Raw genomic sequence first — 19,240 nt, forward strand, 5'->3', positions numbered from 1 at the left:
TTAATGTTTGTGGGTGTGTGACTGCAGCCTTGGAGAGAAACTATATCTGATAAAGGTGAAATAAGCGATGTCTCTGAAAGGCACTAAATGATGAAGTGGTTCTCTCGCTCTTTACAGATGGCTAGAAGAAATGAGTGAAGTCAGGCATGTCGCAGGTAATCACAAATGTAATTGCATCCATTTTGAGGTTAGCCATGGCACTTAGCAGCAGCTCATATCCTTTTCATTTATCTCACTATAGAGAGAAACGATGAGACTCAGGCCAACAAACAAGTAAATCAAATAACCAAACAAGTAACTTTCCTGTGTAACCAAGGGGCAGGGTTTGGGTAAAGTTGGGGGGTTTATGGGAAATGAACAAGCCTCAAGTGGCCACTAGAGGAACTCCAGTTTTTGGTATCTCTGCCTCATTTTTCAGCCACTGAGGTTGCTGCCTGGTTAAGTCAAAAAAGAGCTAAAAATTGAGCCAAAAAACTTCAGTTTAATACTTGTGATTTCTTTTATTAAGCCAACACTATTTCATCCATTAAACTACTCACTGCACCAACCACCACAATTTATATTTCTCCAACAAAAGTAGCATTCCAACACCATCACTATTACAAAAATTACATTATGCTCTGTGCTCTAAAATGCAACCACTAATGAAAATAATCCTAACATGTAAATTCTGGAAAAGTATGATAGTTTCATGAGGCCACAACAGTATATTCAGCCATCAAATCAAAATAATACAGATACAGTAAAAGATATCTAGGTGCAAAACAATGTTCATCACTATAGTACTAATAATTTAACTATCAAAAGGTCTTCTAAAAGGTAAAGATTTCAGACAGTAGGAGTGGGTGAAGGTTAACTGAGTGATATTTACAACATCCCATGTTTTCAGTCCACCAACCTGAGCCACAAGATTTTTGAAAGGCCACATAAAAAAATTCAATGCCCAAGCAGATATGTGACTATGTACATAAAATACAGTTTTTATACTTGCAATAGGCATCTGTTTGCGTGGGGAAGTGCATCTGCTGGTGCCTTTACATGATTTTATTGCTGAAGATGTGTGAAAGCAACACAAAGGCACACAGTGAATAAAGTGAATGCTTTCTATGTGAATGAAAAGGCAAATGTGTGCTTTAAAGAGCTACTATATACAACAACTGACAACGATTTATGGAATGATTTTCAGGATTTTGACTACTGTGTTTGAGTTGGATCAGTGTTCTCATCTACCAATGAATATTATCATATTTACACACAGGTTTTCTAGGTGAGTACACAAAAACTGTAATGAATATAAACAAATAGTACAACAGCAATTCTTTCCATTCACATAACATTGAGCAGTCCATCAGCAGTACTTCAGTCTGTTTTTAGTAACAAAGACTCCACCCTGTCAGAAATATGTTGAAAGAATCTCATTATGCCTGATATATATGATGTAAAATCAGGTATAATATAAATGTGAATAATAAAGTGCTGCTAACGGGTAATTCTCCTCTAATTATGCATTTAAACATATGATTCAGCAGTAATTGACAGCAACTTGGGAATTTACCTAAGCTGCACAGGTAAGTTAAGTAAAATAGATGACCAAAAGAGAGTTTGAGCTACTCAATACTGCAGAATTCAGAAATAAAAGCAAAAACACAGACCTTGCAGAAACACAGACCATAATGAAGTTGTTCTGAATGTTTGACCCAAGAAAGATGAAAGCGGTTTTTGAACAACGAAAGACAGACATTCATTTTAGGCCACATTTTTTCTTTTTCTTTCTTTTTGTTTTTATGAAAAAACGTTTGTTTGTCACTGGATAACAGCATGTAACACTCGAATGCATGACAGCTCTGAAGCCAATTCACCAGACTATGTTAGCTCAGGAGGTAATCTCACCACAAAGATACAGAGAGAGAAGATCCTACACCGAGAGAGAAGAAGCTCTCTGTCTGGATCAGGTTAGTCTAACCTGAAGCTGTACCAAAGTGATAAGGCTGAAAGACTGATGGTTGTATTAGACAGGCACTTAAACGGACACATTTTCTGGGTTTTGTGGGGCAGACTTTTGGTTTTGTGGCTGCTGATTGCGAGTGGGCACTTGTGTCATGGATGGATGATTTATGTATTCAACATTACTGCCAAGTTTAGCTCTCTGGTAGTGATCTGTGTAGATACTGTTCCCTATTTCCAATTTCTTCATTTGAACTGTGAAAAAGGAATGGTGTAAAAAGATAAATAAATACAGGAATGGAGAATAAATTTTGGTTCTTTTTGCATATTTATCTAGATATCATTTCCTCATGAGCAAAAATATTGTACAAAAAATACATTGTTCTATAGTTTTCTACCAACAAAGAGTAAAAAGAGTAGTAGTTACATATATGTATAATTTGTGAAGAGTTGTTGCTAATTTAAATTTCATCATGCAAAAATTAACATTCTCATCATCTCACACCCAAATATCACAGTTTTTGTATGCAGTAACGTTCTCGGTAAAAGATACATAAATAACTTATTACTTTTCAGCAGAGTATTGGGACTTTTTTCTAAGGGCAGTGCCCCATCTGGTGGAGTGACATAGTCAAGTTGTACAGCATCAACAGTGCCAGAGTGTACAGTAACACAGCAATACAGTATGATCATTTAAAAAAGACATTTTTTGCACAGTGAACTTAAGCTACAGCGCTCTTTAACCAGATAGTCGCAAAAAAATCACTGTAACAGGTGACAGAACAGCACATATCAGTAAAATATTTAGTGAGGGGGAAAAAAGATGTTAAAAGAGGCCAGTTGATTGCAGATTCGGCTTTTCCTTCTGTAAAAATATCTTTAAAAATATTAAAACCTTCCCCACCATCTAATCTCTCATCTGTATATTTTCTGCCAGGCGACGCGGTGCCCATCGAGTTCTCGTTTCTATGTGTGACATGAAAGCAGCAGCAGAAGACGTCGTGGCAGAGCGAATCACACATGTCTGTTCTGTTTGGTGGTGAGGACACCTGAAATGTGGTGACAGTGTGAAGAATATACTATTAGTGTATCCGTCTACTTCTAGTCAGCAGACTCTTCTCCTTTGCTGTTGATCTGAGAAAGAGTTTGTTGGAAAGTTCAGTCCCAGACGCTCAGAGCTGCGAATCGGCTCCCAGGCTGTTGAGCTCCTCCGGTGTGTGCTTCTCTGCCATGGCAGCAGTCTGACGGAAGCCGGCCGCGATATCATCAAATGTCCGGCCCTTGGTCTCTGGCACTTTGAAGTAAGTGAAGATGAAGAATATGACCAGTAGCACAGTGAAAATGACAAAGACGTAGGGACCGCACGCGCTCTGCGAAGAGACACAAGAAGCAAAACAAAAGATATTAGATTGATCAACTTATTTCTTAGTACTTGGAAGCAATTCATCTTTCACAATTCTGTTTTGTATCTTGAACTCAGTATCATACATAAGCACTGATTGATTGAATTTGAACGTGACTAAAATATCAACAAAATACACTTTAACAATAACGAAACAAAGGAGGAGTTGCTACAAACATAGACTTAAAGGTAAACTCATTTGATCCTACCTCAATATACAATATACATGTATAATTACATACAGTTATATAAGTCTACACACAAATTTCAAGCATAAAAATCCTAATAACCATAAAGCTAAATGTTGGGTTTAACTGTGCCTGTCTGTAGAACGAATGAAATGTTTTGCTTAAAAAGGGCTCAACTCATATCTCAAATCTGGCTACAAAGTATGTGTTTCATTTACAGTGACAGACTCTTGGTATAAAATAAGGAAGTCATCATAAAGAAGAACCTAGTTCAGCTTTACTATTTGACACAACCGGTCCAATAAATTAAGTCAGTAACAAATGCAAGAGCCTATGTTTTTGTGATAGTTATGTGCTTTTACTCACCGCACCATACTGGAAGCCCATTCCCACTATAAAGTTTGCAGTCCAGTTGGAAAAACCAGCGACAGCAATGGCTGAAGGCCTGGGTCCCTGTGAGAACAACTCTGCCACGATGAACCAAGGGATGGGACCCGGCCCGATCTCAAAGAATGCCACGAAGGCAAAAATGGCTACAATGCTTACATAAGACATCCATTTGAGTTGCTCCTGCAAAAATAAAAGAGGAAAGTTTTTGAAAGTTGCACGTCAAAGTCATAAATCAGGTGACACTGAAGTGTGCCTTTGTCAGGAATACACCTACCAGCAGAGCCATAGCAATAGTCATGAGGATGGCTGATCCAGCCATTCCCAGCAGCCCCAGTAGGTGCAAAGACCTGCGTCCTGCTCGTTCTACGACAAACAGCTACAAACACAAAGAAATGAGGAGAAAGGTCAGTGTACCATATACATGCTTTGTATCACAAATCTGATTACAAGGGACCAGAATAATTTTTGAATTGTGCTTTGGTAGAACACAATCTGATGTTTTTGACACCTATAATGCTATTTTGTGTACTGCTGTACTCACCGACACCACAGTGAAAGCTGTATTAACCACACCGGCTCCAATGGTCGCATAAACGGGCTGCTCAACTCCAGCTTTCGCAAAGATACTAGTGGAGTAGTAGAAAATCTAAAAACAAACAAGTTGACATGTAGGTTGGTTCAGGATATCACCTCCTGATATCAACTTCACAATTTCAGTGGCAGTCTTTAGAGGGAATAATCTGAAAAACATGTAGGTCTTGAAACTTACAGCGTTAATACCAGACAGCTGCTGGGAGAGCTGCAGCATGACAGCAATGAGCAGGGGCTGACGGTAGAGGGGTGAGCGGAAAAGCTCCAGGATGGTCACCTTCTTCTCCCTCATCATCTGCCGGCTCTCCTCCTTCATTTCCTGCATGTCAGCACTCACATCAGTGGTGCCCCGGAGCTTCTTCAGCACTGAAACATGTAAGAAAAAAAACAACAGATGATTTAAAATGAACTTATGTTTACACATATGCCAGCTTGTATGACTTGTATGTATGTGCTCACCGCATTTGGCCTTGTTCTCTTCGTTCTTGTTGATGAGCAGGAATCGGGGGCTCTCTGGGCAGAGAGGCAGCAGGACGCACTGTATCACAGCAGGGATGAAGAGGAAAGCCAGGAGGAGAGGCCACAAGTTCTCGTTTCCCATGATCACTTCCAATCCAAATATCTAAAACCCACACAGACACTAATGAACCACCTGCATAGCTCCTAGCAACCACCAGTAGAAACAATTTATCACAGGATAAGACATATCACAAGACAACGAATGCCACAAATACATATTCACCAACCTGTGCAATGAGGATTCCAATGACAATGCCCAGCTGGTGTAGCGTGCCCAGGGCTCCTCGTAGGGCTGTTGGGGAAATTTCACCCACATACATGGGCACAAAACCTGTGGAGAGGCCACAGTACAGCCCAACCACAAAACGGCCAACGATGAGCATTTCCCACGACTTTGCCATCTTTGAAAAACCCATCAGAACGGCCGAGATAAAAGCCAGAATATTGGCCATGAGCATAGAGTTCCTCCTGTAGACATCAAAGAACAAGATACAATTTAGAAAAATTAAATGCAGGCAGGCTCTCAGCAAAGGACTAACATGCTGTTTAATACTAGCAGTGACTCAGTATGTTGTTTACCTTCCCAAGCGGTTAACAAAGAGTCCTACTGAGAATGAACCAAAGATGCCACCGACAGAGAAGACAGAAACAGCGATGGACCACACAGCTGTCAGGGAGCTTTTGGGAATGGGCTCATTGTAACGGTGATACCACGTTTGATTGATGAAGTTCTCAATAACCTAAGAAAGACACATTTCATTGTTACTTTTGTTTCCAAGGATTATAAACAGGATAAAATCTATCATACAGAATCATAACTCTGTAACTTCTGTCGGTGCTGTGCTTTTTTGGAAATCGAATTTCCCAGAGGAACCCACCCGAGGGATTAATAAAGTTCTATCTAATCTAATCTAATCATTTAACACATCCACAAGTCCCACTGTTGTCATAGTTGTAATGTGATCATTCCATGTCTGCATCAGATCACACGCTTGAGATTTTCCTCTTCTGAACCCTGCCACATAGCTGAAATGCCACTTTACAGCCAGCTGATGGCAGCACTGTATAATCACCAGCATTTCCTGGCCACCAGGAAGTTTATTAGACTCGGGTGTCAGGTTTCACATCCCCTCCCTTCACTGTGTCACCACATCCCAGACAACTTTGTTGACAAACACACCCAGGAGTGCGGGTGACGGTGCTTAAAAAGCAATGCCTGCTTCTGTTTCTGTGTGTCACGCTGACACCTCTGGCATGATTCAAGAAGGTCACTACCCAGTCCACAACGCCCCGTAAATGACTTCACCAGTATAGTTCTACTGCAACCAAAATCTAAGTCTGGATCATCTGGATCATGTGCCTTCGAGCTCGTGCAGCACATTTTTTGAGGCACTCTGCAGTTAATCTAGTCCCGGAGATCGTGATGTACTAGAGATCAGTGACGGCATGTGGAAAAAACAAACAAACTCTGAGATGTCCTTATTAGCAGTTATGAATAGGAGGCTTTGGCTTGTCAAGGGCTTTTCTGTAGTGGAGGGATACATATTAAATGACACTCTGACACTGTTAACACAGAGCCTGGGTCACATCCACTATCAACTTACACTCACAAGACCTTGTTGGTGATAAGTATGTATGGTATCATATACTGTACTGTCCCCCTGGCCTTCATCCCATCACGTCTGCCCTTTAAAAAGAACACGTTCACAGAGTTTATGCAAGCAGAGATCGAACATAAATAAGTACTTTACTTAAGTGCTGTAGTTTAGCAAAGCTGATGGAAAAGAGCAAAAGTGTGAGGAGAAAAGTATGTATTTACACATGATCTCCATCAGCTTTTACGTTCATATGAAGCTGGTTGCACACAGTTGTTTACTTATGCATTCAGAATTACAGAGCAACACAATCTCTCATTTGGTAGTAAGACATTTTAAGGTAAGACTTTATTCACTGTCTTAAAAGGAGATGTACTATGCAAAGTCATCTCTTTTTGGTTTTTTCATTACATTCGCAAGTCAAAGACCAACACAGTATAACTTTTTTTCCTTTATCCTTGGATTAATAAACGAATATCTTAATAAACTGCTGCTTTTGTAAAATTCCTCTGAAACGTTGTATTCCAGTTTTGTTTCAAGCACGGTTGTGTTTGTATTACCAGCTTTATTAGCTCTCCTATTTCACTGGTCCATGAAATAGGACACCATGACACCATCAGGGAAGGTACTGTTCCCTAAAAGGGGGTGTGGCCAGCCTATCTGCTTTTAAAGCTACAGACACTAAAACGCAAAACCTGTGGAACAGAAATAAAAACCAGAGGTAAACTGGTATGAACTAGGTATGAGCTGAAGAGTGAAAGGCACATCCTGGGCACAGGTGAATCTTACATTAAGTTGCAAGGCTCCCGATTTGATCTCTACCAACTCCTAAAGGAAAGCATCTGGCTCATTAGGCTCCTAAATGCTCAAACAACTGTCAACTAACTTTGTTTTGAAATTTGTGCTGGACCGTGTAGTTTTTCTGTGGGTTTTTGAAGCTTCATCACTGCCTGCATTAACAGTTTGATCTGAAAAACCAAAGAAAGAGCTCTGCAAAACTAAAAGCAAACTCCAGGTTTAAGTAATGAAACAGTGTTTTCAACTCTACAAACAACATCTTATACATGTTTTTCCACTGCCATCTTTTAATGGTTACTTTAAAACTTTCACTAACTTTAACTTGTTAGCGACAAATTACAAGGTGGCCCTTGAAAAGTTACATAATTGGTTCTTGTTCTCTAATCTCAATAGGCTACACAATCCAAACCACCAGCTGGCCTAAAGTACACATTGTGAAAACTGTCTATTCATACTGACTGGCCTTCAGCCTTGGTGATGAAACTGGTTGGGGACCAGGCTGTCAAGGTAAGCAATGTATTCAGCACACACAAAAATACTGAAAAAGGCAACAATAATATAGTTTCTCTTGTTTTAAGACCTTTATAATTAAAAAGCACTAAAATAGATGTGAACTACATAGTTATATTGTTTCAAAAGGAGAAATCTTTAAAGAAAAGTGAAGCACCCTCCCTCCTGCAATACATCCAATGAGCCTACATTCAAGTGTTGATCAGGCAAACATTCAATGGCTGGAGCACAGGACAGCCTGAACAAGGCCCTTGAAAAGGCGTATCTAATCAGAGACACTCCAACACAGTACAAGGCTTTAGGTGACACGCTGTAGGTGATTATATGATGATGAACACGTGTTGCTAATAGTGTATAGAAAGATTTGAATACTATTAGCAACAATTTGTGACGTTTTATTCTTGAAAATAACATAAGACTGTGTGCAGGTCTAGATCACTTTTTAGCAAATAAGGACAAGCTTGCGTCTGTCAGAGTCAATCAACAGAAGATGAACTCAGGCAAATTTTCAGCTAAAATCCTTCACCCAGCTTCTTAGTTGTGACGATTTAACACATTTTATAGTTTATGCGCTTTAATTATTTTTCTTTTACATATTTTAGACCACATTACTATCATGATAACCTAATATGATAATCAGACTCTTAGTTTTATTTCACGTCACACTTTTATTAATATTAAAGGAATTTAGTGGACTGAAAGCTTCTCTAATTGAAAAGGGTCCTTCATATCAAGGTTGAGCATAACAGAGAACAGCTCAGTTTAGGAGGGTCTGTCTGGGCCTCCTTCCTAGTACCTCTGTGTGGGTCAAAGATAACATAAAAGGAGTGGAGCTCTAGCCTGTCTGGAGACACACCTATTACCTGCAGAGAGTAGTCTGAGTAGCCATAGGGTGTGTTCAGACCAACGCAAACTGAGCTGACAGTAGTTCTCACACGCAATGCGACACAGGCATTCCTTAGGAAATGAATGTCTTTGCTGTACCTTCCTGTTAATAAATCGACTGTCTGACTTAGTCTTCTGGGGGGCTTTGGAACATTGTTTTTGTGATCTTTTTTGTTACGGGGATAAGTCACTGTCTGCCTCCTAAATTTAATTTCTAAATTTCATTCTCAAGCATTTGCCAGCTGGCTTCAGGTCAAAAGAGGTCCATGTTTGGGCATAGACACTCTCTGTTGCTCTCTGTTGATCCAGATGTCCTTGGACCCATTAGGCCTAAATTCAGCTATTATTACCTCACCTCTTAACCTACACCCTCCCTTTTCTGCGATGTTCTTCAAGGCAGCGAGTGAATTAACAGCCAACTGTGGAACAAAGTTGGATAGCTGGAAAGCACTTGATTGGCTTGATTGATTTCTGCAGACCCAGAGATTCTGGAAGTTTTTTGGAAACCCTGGTTATTTTATGGTTATTCTGAAGGCTGTACTTTGTGTTCCTTCGTCTGATATGACAATAAACACTGAACGAACACCTGTTGAAACCAAAAACTTTCAATTTGAACCTTTATGACAACAGCCTCTTGTTCATGCCTCACTCTCCTTTAGCTTTTTGTAATAAGACAGTTTACAGCTCACCTCCTGGGGGGCGTTGATAACACCTGTGTTGTAGCCAAACTGCAGGGAGCCAATCACCGCAGTTCCAACACTCATCAACAATGGAAGCGTTATTTGCTGAAAGAGAACAGGGAAAATATTGTCAGTAAAGATACCAGTCTGACCAGTTAATCACATTTTGCCATGTGTCCATGAGCTGGCACAGAAAATCCCACAGATCTCAGTTTACTGACCAAGAATGGAATTGATGACAAGTACATTTTCCACCCTGATGTAGTTATTATAATGTTTAATGAACACACTGTTAAGATTTCCTGAAATATTTTAAAGACACTTAATATACTGCTACAGTACATAAAACTGTGAATATGGAGCATAAAAGATGTTCATTCCAAACAGACAAACAGAGAAAAAAGAGAAATCCACCGTCGAGCTGTAACTATGTCTGTTGAAGACATTATTAACAGACTGAGATGAATAATGGATCATACAAATATTTTTAGGTCTGAGGGGGGTCACAGGTTTGTCCTTTCAAAAGCTTTCCAGATTTCTGAGTAAAGCTGCCTTGTGAAAAACGTCCAGGTCAGACTCAGGTCTACTGATCTTATTGTCTGTGCTCTTATTCCTGTTATTACAGAGTTCATTTTTAGCTTGATCTCACCAGAGCCCAGTAGATTAGAAGAATACCAAGAAGTTAACAAACCAGTGCATGGTATGTCGCTCTCAGTTTCCAGTTCGCAGACAGGGAAGCAAATGCCTCGAGCTACTGTCCACCAACACTAGGGCTGCCACGATTAGTCGACTAGTCACGATTACGTCGACTATCAAAATCGTCGACGACTGATTTAATAGTCGACCCGCGTCGTTTGAAGCTTTGTAAGATCCCAAAAGACGCAGGAATAAGTAGTAGGATTTAAGAGTGTAATAACGGACTGAAACAGAAGATGGCAGCACTGCATGTACAAGGATGCCAGCTGCAGTTAAACCCCAAAGAAGAAGAAGCTGTGTCCCAAAATTCATAGCGCAGCCCAGCTCAGTTTCCAACAATGGCGGCAGCTAGTTAGTTTTAATATTACTCTTATTATTCTTTCTGGGTCACAAAATAAACGTTTAGCATTTTTTCAGGCGATAATGTAGCTGTGTAAACCTCAAATATCTGTTCAGTTTATCAAGACACCACATATATTCGGAAGCGCTCTGACGTTTTCAGAAACGTCTGTTACCCACTAGCTCGATAGCTAGCCAGGGGCAAGGCTCACTAGAGCCCGTGAGAACACCGGACTCCCGGCAAATCGTTTTCAAACCCACCGCCGTCTTTCGCTACTCAGGTTAAACATGATATATAAGTCACTTAGATAACTTAAAAATGTTATTGTTTGGCTTTTTTTGTTGTATTTTATTTGTTCCTGAGTAAATCGGTTTGGCTGAGATTAAAGTTATAGTTTTTACACAGCTGAATAAACATCAAGCAGACAACTGATTATCAGATGCTCGAGAATATACTCCAGTGTCCTGTTATATTTTAGATAGCAAGGAGTTTATTAAACTTTACCGAAACAATCTGCAAATTTCATTAAAATTTAATAAACTATCATCTTGTCTTTATTTTTAGTTAGCACATACCGTAAACACTTAAAGCTGTAAGCTAATGATAGTTATATAAGAGCAGATGCATGCTGGTGCAATAAGCTGTACGTTGTACGTCCAATGGATGCATGATCTGATTAGTCGACTAATCGCAAAAATAATCGGTGACTAGTCGACTATCAAAATAATCGTTTGTGGCAGCCCTAACCAACACTGACCCCTTTTATCATTTCTGCGTCAGCTAACTGTGCATATGACCACCTCTGAGTGCTAGTTTTCTGAAAACATCGGTTAAACTGTATACCTTAACATTGCATTTTCTTATTTATCTCAAAAGGCTTCACATACTCAAGATTAAACTTCGATTAAATCCAGTGTTGCTTACTATTCCAATCCTTCATTTCCTTAAAAGCAGTCATCTTGTTGATGATTAATGTTTTTTTTTTCCTACCCCGCGTGATTCATGCCAAATCCTTTGGTACAGTGATTCATAACAGATACCTTCCTTGTATTTTGGCAACAAAGGATCTGACCTTTATGAGAGTAGATGTCACCTCAAAGTGTCATTGTTTTAACTTGAGTATCCTGAAGAAACCTAGTTTTAGTTTGAAGTATTTTTATATTCAAACCCACTGAACTGATTAAGAGATGACACAAATCAAGGATCTCCCCTTCGCTTAGCTATTACATTTTTTAATAATCTCAACTCCACCTTGAAACACCAGCAGAAAAAGTTTCCAATGGCCATTCAAGTCTAAGAAGTCAAGCTCGTAAAATGAACAAACATGAGGTAAAAAGGAGGTGAAAAATCACCTTGTCTAAAGGTTGTTAAAGTCTTTAACATGGAGCAGTGCAGAATGACATTTGTTCCTAATTTCACGGCCAGCGAATTTTCAAAGCTAATCAGGTAGAAAATTTGAAATACATTTCACATTGCTCTTACCAAGAACTTTTATGAGGAACCCATAATAATGTGCCATTGTCCACATCTCAGTGATGTTCTACAACATTCCGATCTGGTGACCGAAAATCAATCGTGGTTTCGTGACTAACATTTCAGATTACTTCTATTCTTATCACTCTGGTGGTGGCCATCAGAAGACTGTCAATTATGGCCAAAAAGGAAAGCACATAACCAACAACACTCAGATAAGCTGTGGCATTTAAAGGTGAATGAATAGGGGCCCAAGAGTTGCCAAGAAAAGATTTCCTCATGATTGCGCCATCAGTCACCTGAACTGCTTGTCACAGGCTGGGTCTCCGACCCAGCACTTTGAGCTTTCTTTGTATTGTTCTCATTTTTTGAGATGTTGTTAGTTTTGTGGTATTTCCTATTTGCCTTTAGTTTAGGCAGTTATTGTTCCTGGGTTTTCTGTTTGAGTTCTTGCATTATTCATCACGTATTTGGTATGTTAAGTTTGTATTGTCATGTCTAGTTTTAGTGTTTCCTGTTTTATTCTGACAGTGTCATGTGTTCTTTGGTCATTGTATTTAGTTTCACTCCTCCTGGTCCTGTCATTAGATTCATGTCAGTCAGCTGTTTCCTCATGTGTCGCCACTTCCCCTGATCACCTCATGTCTGTATTTAAGCCTTTTGTTTTCTTCATGCCATTGTCAGTTCGTCTGTTTATTCTCACCAGAGTTACAGTCATCGTCATAGTCTTAGCCTGTTTATTTTCCACCTCGGTCATAGTTATAGTTTTTGGTCTTAGTACCTTTAGTGTTTTGTTTCTTAGTGTTTTGCCAGTTCAGTGTTTTGTTTCTTAGTGTTTTGCCTGTTTGCTTTGGTCTCTTGGTTCATTTCCTGCCGTCATCGCAATAAAAGTTCACTTTTCTGTTAATCATTACTATTCCTCGTCATCATCTGCTTTTGGGTCCTGTTTCCGCACACATCGGCGCACCCCGCCGTGACAGAACGAACTGACCAGTCATGGACCCAGCGGATTCTGCTCTCACAGAGTGTCTGGAGGAGACTGCTCGGATCCAAGCGATCCTCGACCGCTTCTTTACAGCGCCCGATTTGAAGAGCAAGCTAGTAATGATCAACGCTGCTGAAGCTATTATGGAGAGGGATCCCCGCCTTCTCCAGCTCCCGGACTCACCTGCCATCGTTGATGCCTTTACGAGGATAAAGGAGATGCTGCAGGCCCAGGGACTGTCGAGTCAGGAAATGGCTTCCAGCACCCACCAGTCACAACAACCCCACAATCAGTCATCTCCATTGCTGCCTCCGGAACCTGAGTGTGTTCGTGTCGGTTCGCTGAGATTCGCCGCAGCGTTACCACCTCTCAGCTCACCAGTTTCCACGCCCTCATCACAGTCTCGCCATACTCCTGTCACAGTTCAGCGCGAGGAAGCGCCGCACACCATAGACTTGGACGACGACGAGCGCCAGTCTATATTCTGCGCTCTCTTGGAGGAGGAGCTCCGGTGGAAGCCGTGGCTCATTCCGGAGCACGAGCACTCTTTCCGGGGAACTCGACTGGCTCTCGGGGGACCTCGGAGTTACCAGGGACTTCCACCCATCGCTCCGCCGTCTTCCACTCCTAAGAAAAAGCGGCGTGCGCGCCACCGACGCTCCGTATCACAAACGCAAGTGAGTGATTACATTTTGGCTCCTCATGTTTTCTCTCAGGAAGTTGTTGAAATTGACACTACTTTTCCGGTTAATGAGCCCGGCTATACAGAGACTGTTTGCCCTGGAAAAGCTAGCCATCAGGCTCAGCTAAGCTGCTGTGGTACTGCTATCCAGGCCGGTCTGGAGCCAGAGACGGAGGTACAGCTGGTGCGGCCAATTTCAGTGTCAGCCGGAGGGCCCGGGGAGCCCGTCCGGCCTCATGTTTCGTCTGCTGGAGGTTCAGGAGAACCCAGCCAGCTTCATGCTTCATTTGCTGGAGGTTCAGGAGAACCCAGCCAGCTTCATGTTCTGTCTGCTGGAGGTTCAGGAGAACCCAGCCAGCCTCATGTTTCGTCTGCTGGAGGTTCAGGAGAACCCAGCCAGCTTCATGCTTCGTCTGCTGGAGGTTCAGGAGAACCCAGCCAGCTTCATGCTTCATCTGCTGAAGGTTCAGGAGAACCCAGCCAGCCTCATGTTTCGTTTGCTGGAGGTTCAGGAGAACCCAGCCAGCTTCATGCTTCGTCTGCTGGAGGTTCAGAAGAATCCAGCCAGCTTCATGCTTCATTTGCTGGAGGTTCAGGAGAACCCAGCCAGCTTCATGTCTCGTCTGCTGGAGGTTCGGGAGAACCCAGCCAGCTTCATGTCTCGTCTGCTGGAGGTTCGGGAGAACCCAGCCAGCTTCATGTCTCGTCTGCTGGAGGTTCAGGAGAACCACATCAGCCTCGCCATGTCCAGCCTCACGCCACGTCTGCTGGCGGGCCCGAGGAGCCCGTTCAGCCTCATGCTTCGTCAGCTGGAGGGCCTGAGGAGCCCGTCTGGCCACCTTCTGCTTCACCACCTGTGGCTGCCTCACTGTCACCTGGTTCTGCTCCAGCCTGTGCTTCGTCAGCCGCAGCTCCAGCCTGTGCTTCGTCAGCCGCAGCTCCAGCCTGTGCTTCGTCAGCCGCAGCTCCAGCCTGTGCTTCGTCAGCCGCAGCTCCAGCCTGTGCTTCGTCAGCCGCAGCTCCAGCCTGTGTTTCGTCAGCCGCAGCTCCAGCCTGTGCTTCGTCAGCCGCAGCCTCAGAGCCTTCGTCCTCGCCTGGTCCGGCTTCAGCCTCAGAGTCTTCGTCCTCGCCTGGTCCGGCTTCTGCATCAGCTGCTCCTGCTCCACCTGGTCCGGCTCCGGCTTCAGCCTCAGAGTCTTCGTCCTCGCCTGGTCCGGCCTCGGCTTCAGCCTCAGAGTCTTCGTCCTCGCCTGGTCCGTCCTCGTCTTCAGCCTCAGAGTCTTCGTCCTCGCCTGGTCCGTCCTCGTCTTCAGCCTCAGAGTCTTCAGCCTCGCCTGGTCCGTCCTCGTCAGAGTCTTCAGCCTCGCCTGGTCCGTCCTCGTCAGAGTCTTCAGCCTCGCCTGGTCCGTCCTCGTCAGAGTCTTCAGCCTCGCCTGGTCCGTCCTCGTCAGAGTCTTCAGCCTCGCCTGGTCCGGCCTCTGCCTGTGCTTCTGCTACGCCTGGTCCGGCCTCTGCCTGTGCTTCTGCTACGCCTGGTCCGGCCTCTGCCTGTGCTTCAGCGTCACCTGGTCCGGCCTCAGCCTCTGCTTTAGCGTCACCTGGTCCTGTGCCCTCCAAGCCTCGGCCGGTACGCCTGACACTTGGGCGCCGCCGCCGCCTTCTGCACGGCCGGCCACCTGAACTGTTTCTACGCCGTTGCCGTCCGCACGGTCGGCCCCCTGAACGGTTTCCATGTCGCCACCATTGCCGTCCGCACGGTCGGCCCCCTGAACGGTTTCCATGTCGCCACCTTTGCCGTCCGCACGGTCGGCCCCCTGAACGGTTTCCATGTCGCCACCATTGCCGTCCGCACGGACGGCCCCCGGAACTGTTCGACCATGGACTTCTGTGCCGTCGGCCTCCGGGCCGGCCCCCTGATCACATGAACTATGATTTTCTGGACCGTCACCCTCCGGGTCGGCCCCCTGAGGAGTCATGAACTGTTCCCTGCGCTCCTGTGATTTTGATGGACGTTTTGTTTTTGGTTTTTTTTGGCCTTGTTTCTGGCCCTCCGTCCTGGACCCCCACCGCCCGCCCTTGGTGGGTTGTTTTTGGTTTTGTTTTTCGAGGTTTTAGGGCGTCTGGAATCCGCCCTTGAGGGGGGGGGCTCTGTCACGAGGCTGTTTCCGCACACATCGGCGCACCCCGCCGTGACACTGCTAACACAAGGCTGATTGGTTCCATTGATTTGTGTTGTTGAGCGAAATGCCTCAGAACTGAGATTCTTCTGATAAGCCTATGTTTTTGGTTTGATATCATAGCTGCCCAATTTCATTTAACTTCAGCCTGCTGAAGCCTAGTATTTCTCTTGGCTGGTATAAGTGTAACCTCACATGGCCTGCCTGTCTGCTCATTCATACATTATTCTTACACTCACTGTTTAAATAATCCTCTCTGATTAATAATCCCCTTCCTTAAAGTCGTTCTTCTCTTTCCGCTTGCAAAAGCTTAGGTTTAAACAGCAGGTGACCAGAGATAATCTGCTTACAACTTAGGTGATCATATCCTGCCACCAAGTAGATATTGTTTCCTAGAAAGTTGATTCTGTTCATCTAGACGTTGTGAGAGGAAGGAATGTTTACTCACTCATCCAAGTGACTGATGAGTTATGAAATGTCTTTTCTTCAGAAAGTGCAACATCCAGATCAACCGAATTGACTTCCTGGAATTTCCTTGCTTGAATGACTGAGCATGCATCAAGATCAGAGAAAATTTGGTTTAAAAGGGGGATGAAGAGAAAGATGGCACCAAGATTGAGTATAACATTGATAATCTTTAACTGTCACTTATGCAAAGATACTTGACTTGAAAAGCAGAGAATAGTTCTCCTGAATTAAATCTTTTTGATATAGAAATATATATCAAATTGACAAATGAAGTTGCAGAAGTTTGTGATTACTTAATGAGCTCTTTTTTGGCTTTTTTGCATCTTAGCATCTTTGTGGGTCATAAAATCAAAACAGATTGGTAAAAGAAGCTTTCAGTAGTTATTCCAGCCTAATTTCACAATATTTTCCAATGACGAACATTTTTAAAGGAACAAAAAAAAAAAAAAAAAACAAGAAAACAGCCCAACAGGTTTCTTTTTAAAAAAACAAAACATTCCTCATAAAGGATTTGAAAGGACTGCGCCTGTAATCAGCTCTGTAATGCTGCAGGTATTTAAACACAGGTATTCTTTGTGTTGTAGGCAGCTTGGTTACATCTAAAACTGTTTTTTATGCTCCTCCAGAGCAGGAAGAAGAAAAAAGTCTGTGTGTGTTTTGAGAGGCGGTAACTTAAGCTCTGCTCAAAGCAAAGAAGAAAAGAAAAAAATGAGGGCTTGGCTGAAGTCATTTACAGACCAGCCTACGCCTCTGAGCCAATAGCAGCTCTTCTCGGGAGCATGTCTAGAGAGGGTCACTAGGTTCATATATGTGTGTATAAACATAGATATACACGCTCTTTTCAACACTGTGGGCAAATGATCAGAACAATCATGACTGATGTCTCTCAGTTACAGCTACAAAAAAGACAAGAGGCAATTCAGTGACCTACCAGCTGTTTTTTACTCTAAACAGCTAAATCTTGACTGGCCCCTTTGGGGAAAGTCATGCTTTGAGCTTGTTTATGTCCCCTTTTGGGAACAGCTGCAATTATCTGCAAAAAAATGTAGAGCTGCAACAAAAAAGTACGGAGAGCAGCATGTGTCCAAGTGAAATTGAAAACTTCTCTGTAACATCTTTACCTTCAGCTTATAGGTGTTTCTGTGCAAGCCAGCCATTTTTATCCAAACATATACTTGACATCATTTTATCATGCTGGAAATTAAAAAGTAGGTATTTGTTCAATAAAACTGATTAATTGGCTTAGCCCAAAATGACTGATGCAAGTTTCAGTTAAATCTCTTATAGGTGAGATCACTTGCACATAGGAACGAGAAGAGCAGTATAATGGATGACTTTCTCAAAGAGGAAACAATGAAGTCACATCCGAAACAACTCTACTCTATGTTTAGAACCTCAGTGGTGATGACTCCTCTGCTCTTGCTTCAGCTCTCCAACTTCAACATAATATTACCGTATTGTGTGTGTATAACCTCTTTTTAAGTTTTGTGGATATTCTACATGGTTATGCTGAGGATATGTCGGCCAATTTCCACTGGAAATGCCTTTTGGTTAAACTGTCAGCAAGCAATTTGCATTTGCACTGTTAAATTTTTATATATAACTTTAATGCACATAAAAAAAAACAGCTGCTTGTTTTTAAGTGAAAATACATTGATGGGGTTTTTTTTGCACTAATAAAGTTGAGGAGTTGTAAAGTATTTTGTCTAGTGTCAATTATATCGTCAGTTATATCATTATTGCAAATTTTCAAATGTATATCGTGATAAATATTTTTGGTCATATTGCCCTGCTCTACTGCATACCACAGCGTTTAACAGTCGGCTCTAATTACAGGAATTCACACTCTGGGGCGGTGCTACCACGAATATTCAAAAGCAATTCCAAAGAACTGTAAAAGAAAATGTAGAAAAGATAATACTGTGTCTGTGACATTAACAGAAGACAGACAGAACTTAACATGCACTTTTCAGATATAGATGAAAAAGTTTTGAGTTTACAAGTATGCCATTAAATGCTTATAAATCTTTTTTTTTTAACTTTCGAAAGTATAAAAAGAAGGAATCTTACAAAGAAAACACAAAACATGGATCCAGGGGTCAAAGTATCATTACTTTCCTCCTCCCACACCCTTAAATATGGTCTAGATATATGCAAATGTTCTCTCTTTGCATGGACAAAGTAAAGCAGCCAAATGCATGTGCAGTGAGGAAAAACCTGCCGAGTCATGGCTGTGTTTATGGTAGCCCTGGTTGCTTAGCAGCCCTTAGCTTGCTGCTCTTCCTGAGTGTAAACAGACAGACATCAGAGCTCATAAAGAATTATTAAAACAAACTGCTGAAATGGAAAAGCACAAAATGTGGATTTGAGCAAATATTAGCACATTAGCAGCTCCCATTCAACCATGCTGCTCCTTTTCTTAGCCCCTAGAAAACCTTTAGGCACTTTCACTGTATAAACGTCTAAAAGACATAATGATTTGTTCCCCAAATTAGGATCTATGCAACCACACAACAACAACAACATCCAGAACCTTCTAAAAAGTTGAAATTCAACAGACATGAATCATGACATTGAATCTACACTTCCTACAACTATTTTTTAAACAATATAGTGTCTCTTTGTTCAGTTAAGCATCTAATCTGCTTAAACACAAAAAGCCAAAGGAGGAAAAGGAAACTTGAGCTCTGACTAACAAAACCAGCTGACATGAGGGTGACGTAAAACTTTGAAACCGCAGGGCGTTGTGATAAAATAAATATTTAAAGAAAATCTAGGGTTTGGCCACAAAATAGTGTCAACAGGAAATCCAACAGTGCTGCAAAAACCACTGAAGCAACGAGGTAACTGTTTACAGCTATTGTAGCTGCAACAACTATAAAAATAATACTAACCAGTTCTATATAGTGCTAAAGAA

The 19,240-nt window shown here is 42.2% G+C and overlaps 1 protein-coding gene across 1 annotated transcript in view; it reads right to left on the reverse strand.

The window, feature by feature from the left end:
* Nucleotides 1–513: 513 nt before the first annotated feature.
* Nucleotides 514–19,240, reverse strand: part of slc2a1b (solute carrier family 2 member 1b) — a 29,996-nt gene continuing 11,269 nt past the window's right edge. The window contains exons 2-10 of the mRNA XM_085353437.1: nt 9,512–9,607; nt 5,614–5,774; nt 5,262–5,502; nt 4,975–5,137; nt 4,694–4,881; nt 4,466–4,570; nt 4,199–4,300; nt 3,901–4,104; nt 514–3,314 (exon numbers count right to left, since the gene is read on the reverse strand). Of these exons, the coding sequence (XP_085209563.1) occupies nt 3,117–3,314; nt 3,901–4,104; nt 4,199–4,300; nt 4,466–4,570; nt 4,694–4,881; nt 4,975–5,137; nt 5,262–5,502; nt 5,614–5,774; nt 9,512–9,607 (1,458 nt within the window). The 3' untranslated portion in view covers nt 514–3,116. The remainder of the gene's footprint in view (nt 3,315–3,900; nt 4,105–4,198; nt 4,301–4,465; nt 4,571–4,693; nt 4,882–4,974; nt 5,138–5,261; nt 5,503–5,613; nt 5,775–9,511; nt 9,608–19,240) is intronic.

This window comes from Diplotaxodon limnothrissa, linkage group LG5 (genome assembly GCF_057381915.1).
Source record: "Diplotaxodon limnothrissa isolate DT_005_m linkage group LG5, D_limnothrissa_male_GT1.1, whole genome shotgun sequence".
Taxonomy (NCBI): Eukaryota; Metazoa; Chordata; class Actinopteri; order Cichliformes; family Cichlidae; genus Diplotaxodon; species Diplotaxodon limnothrissa.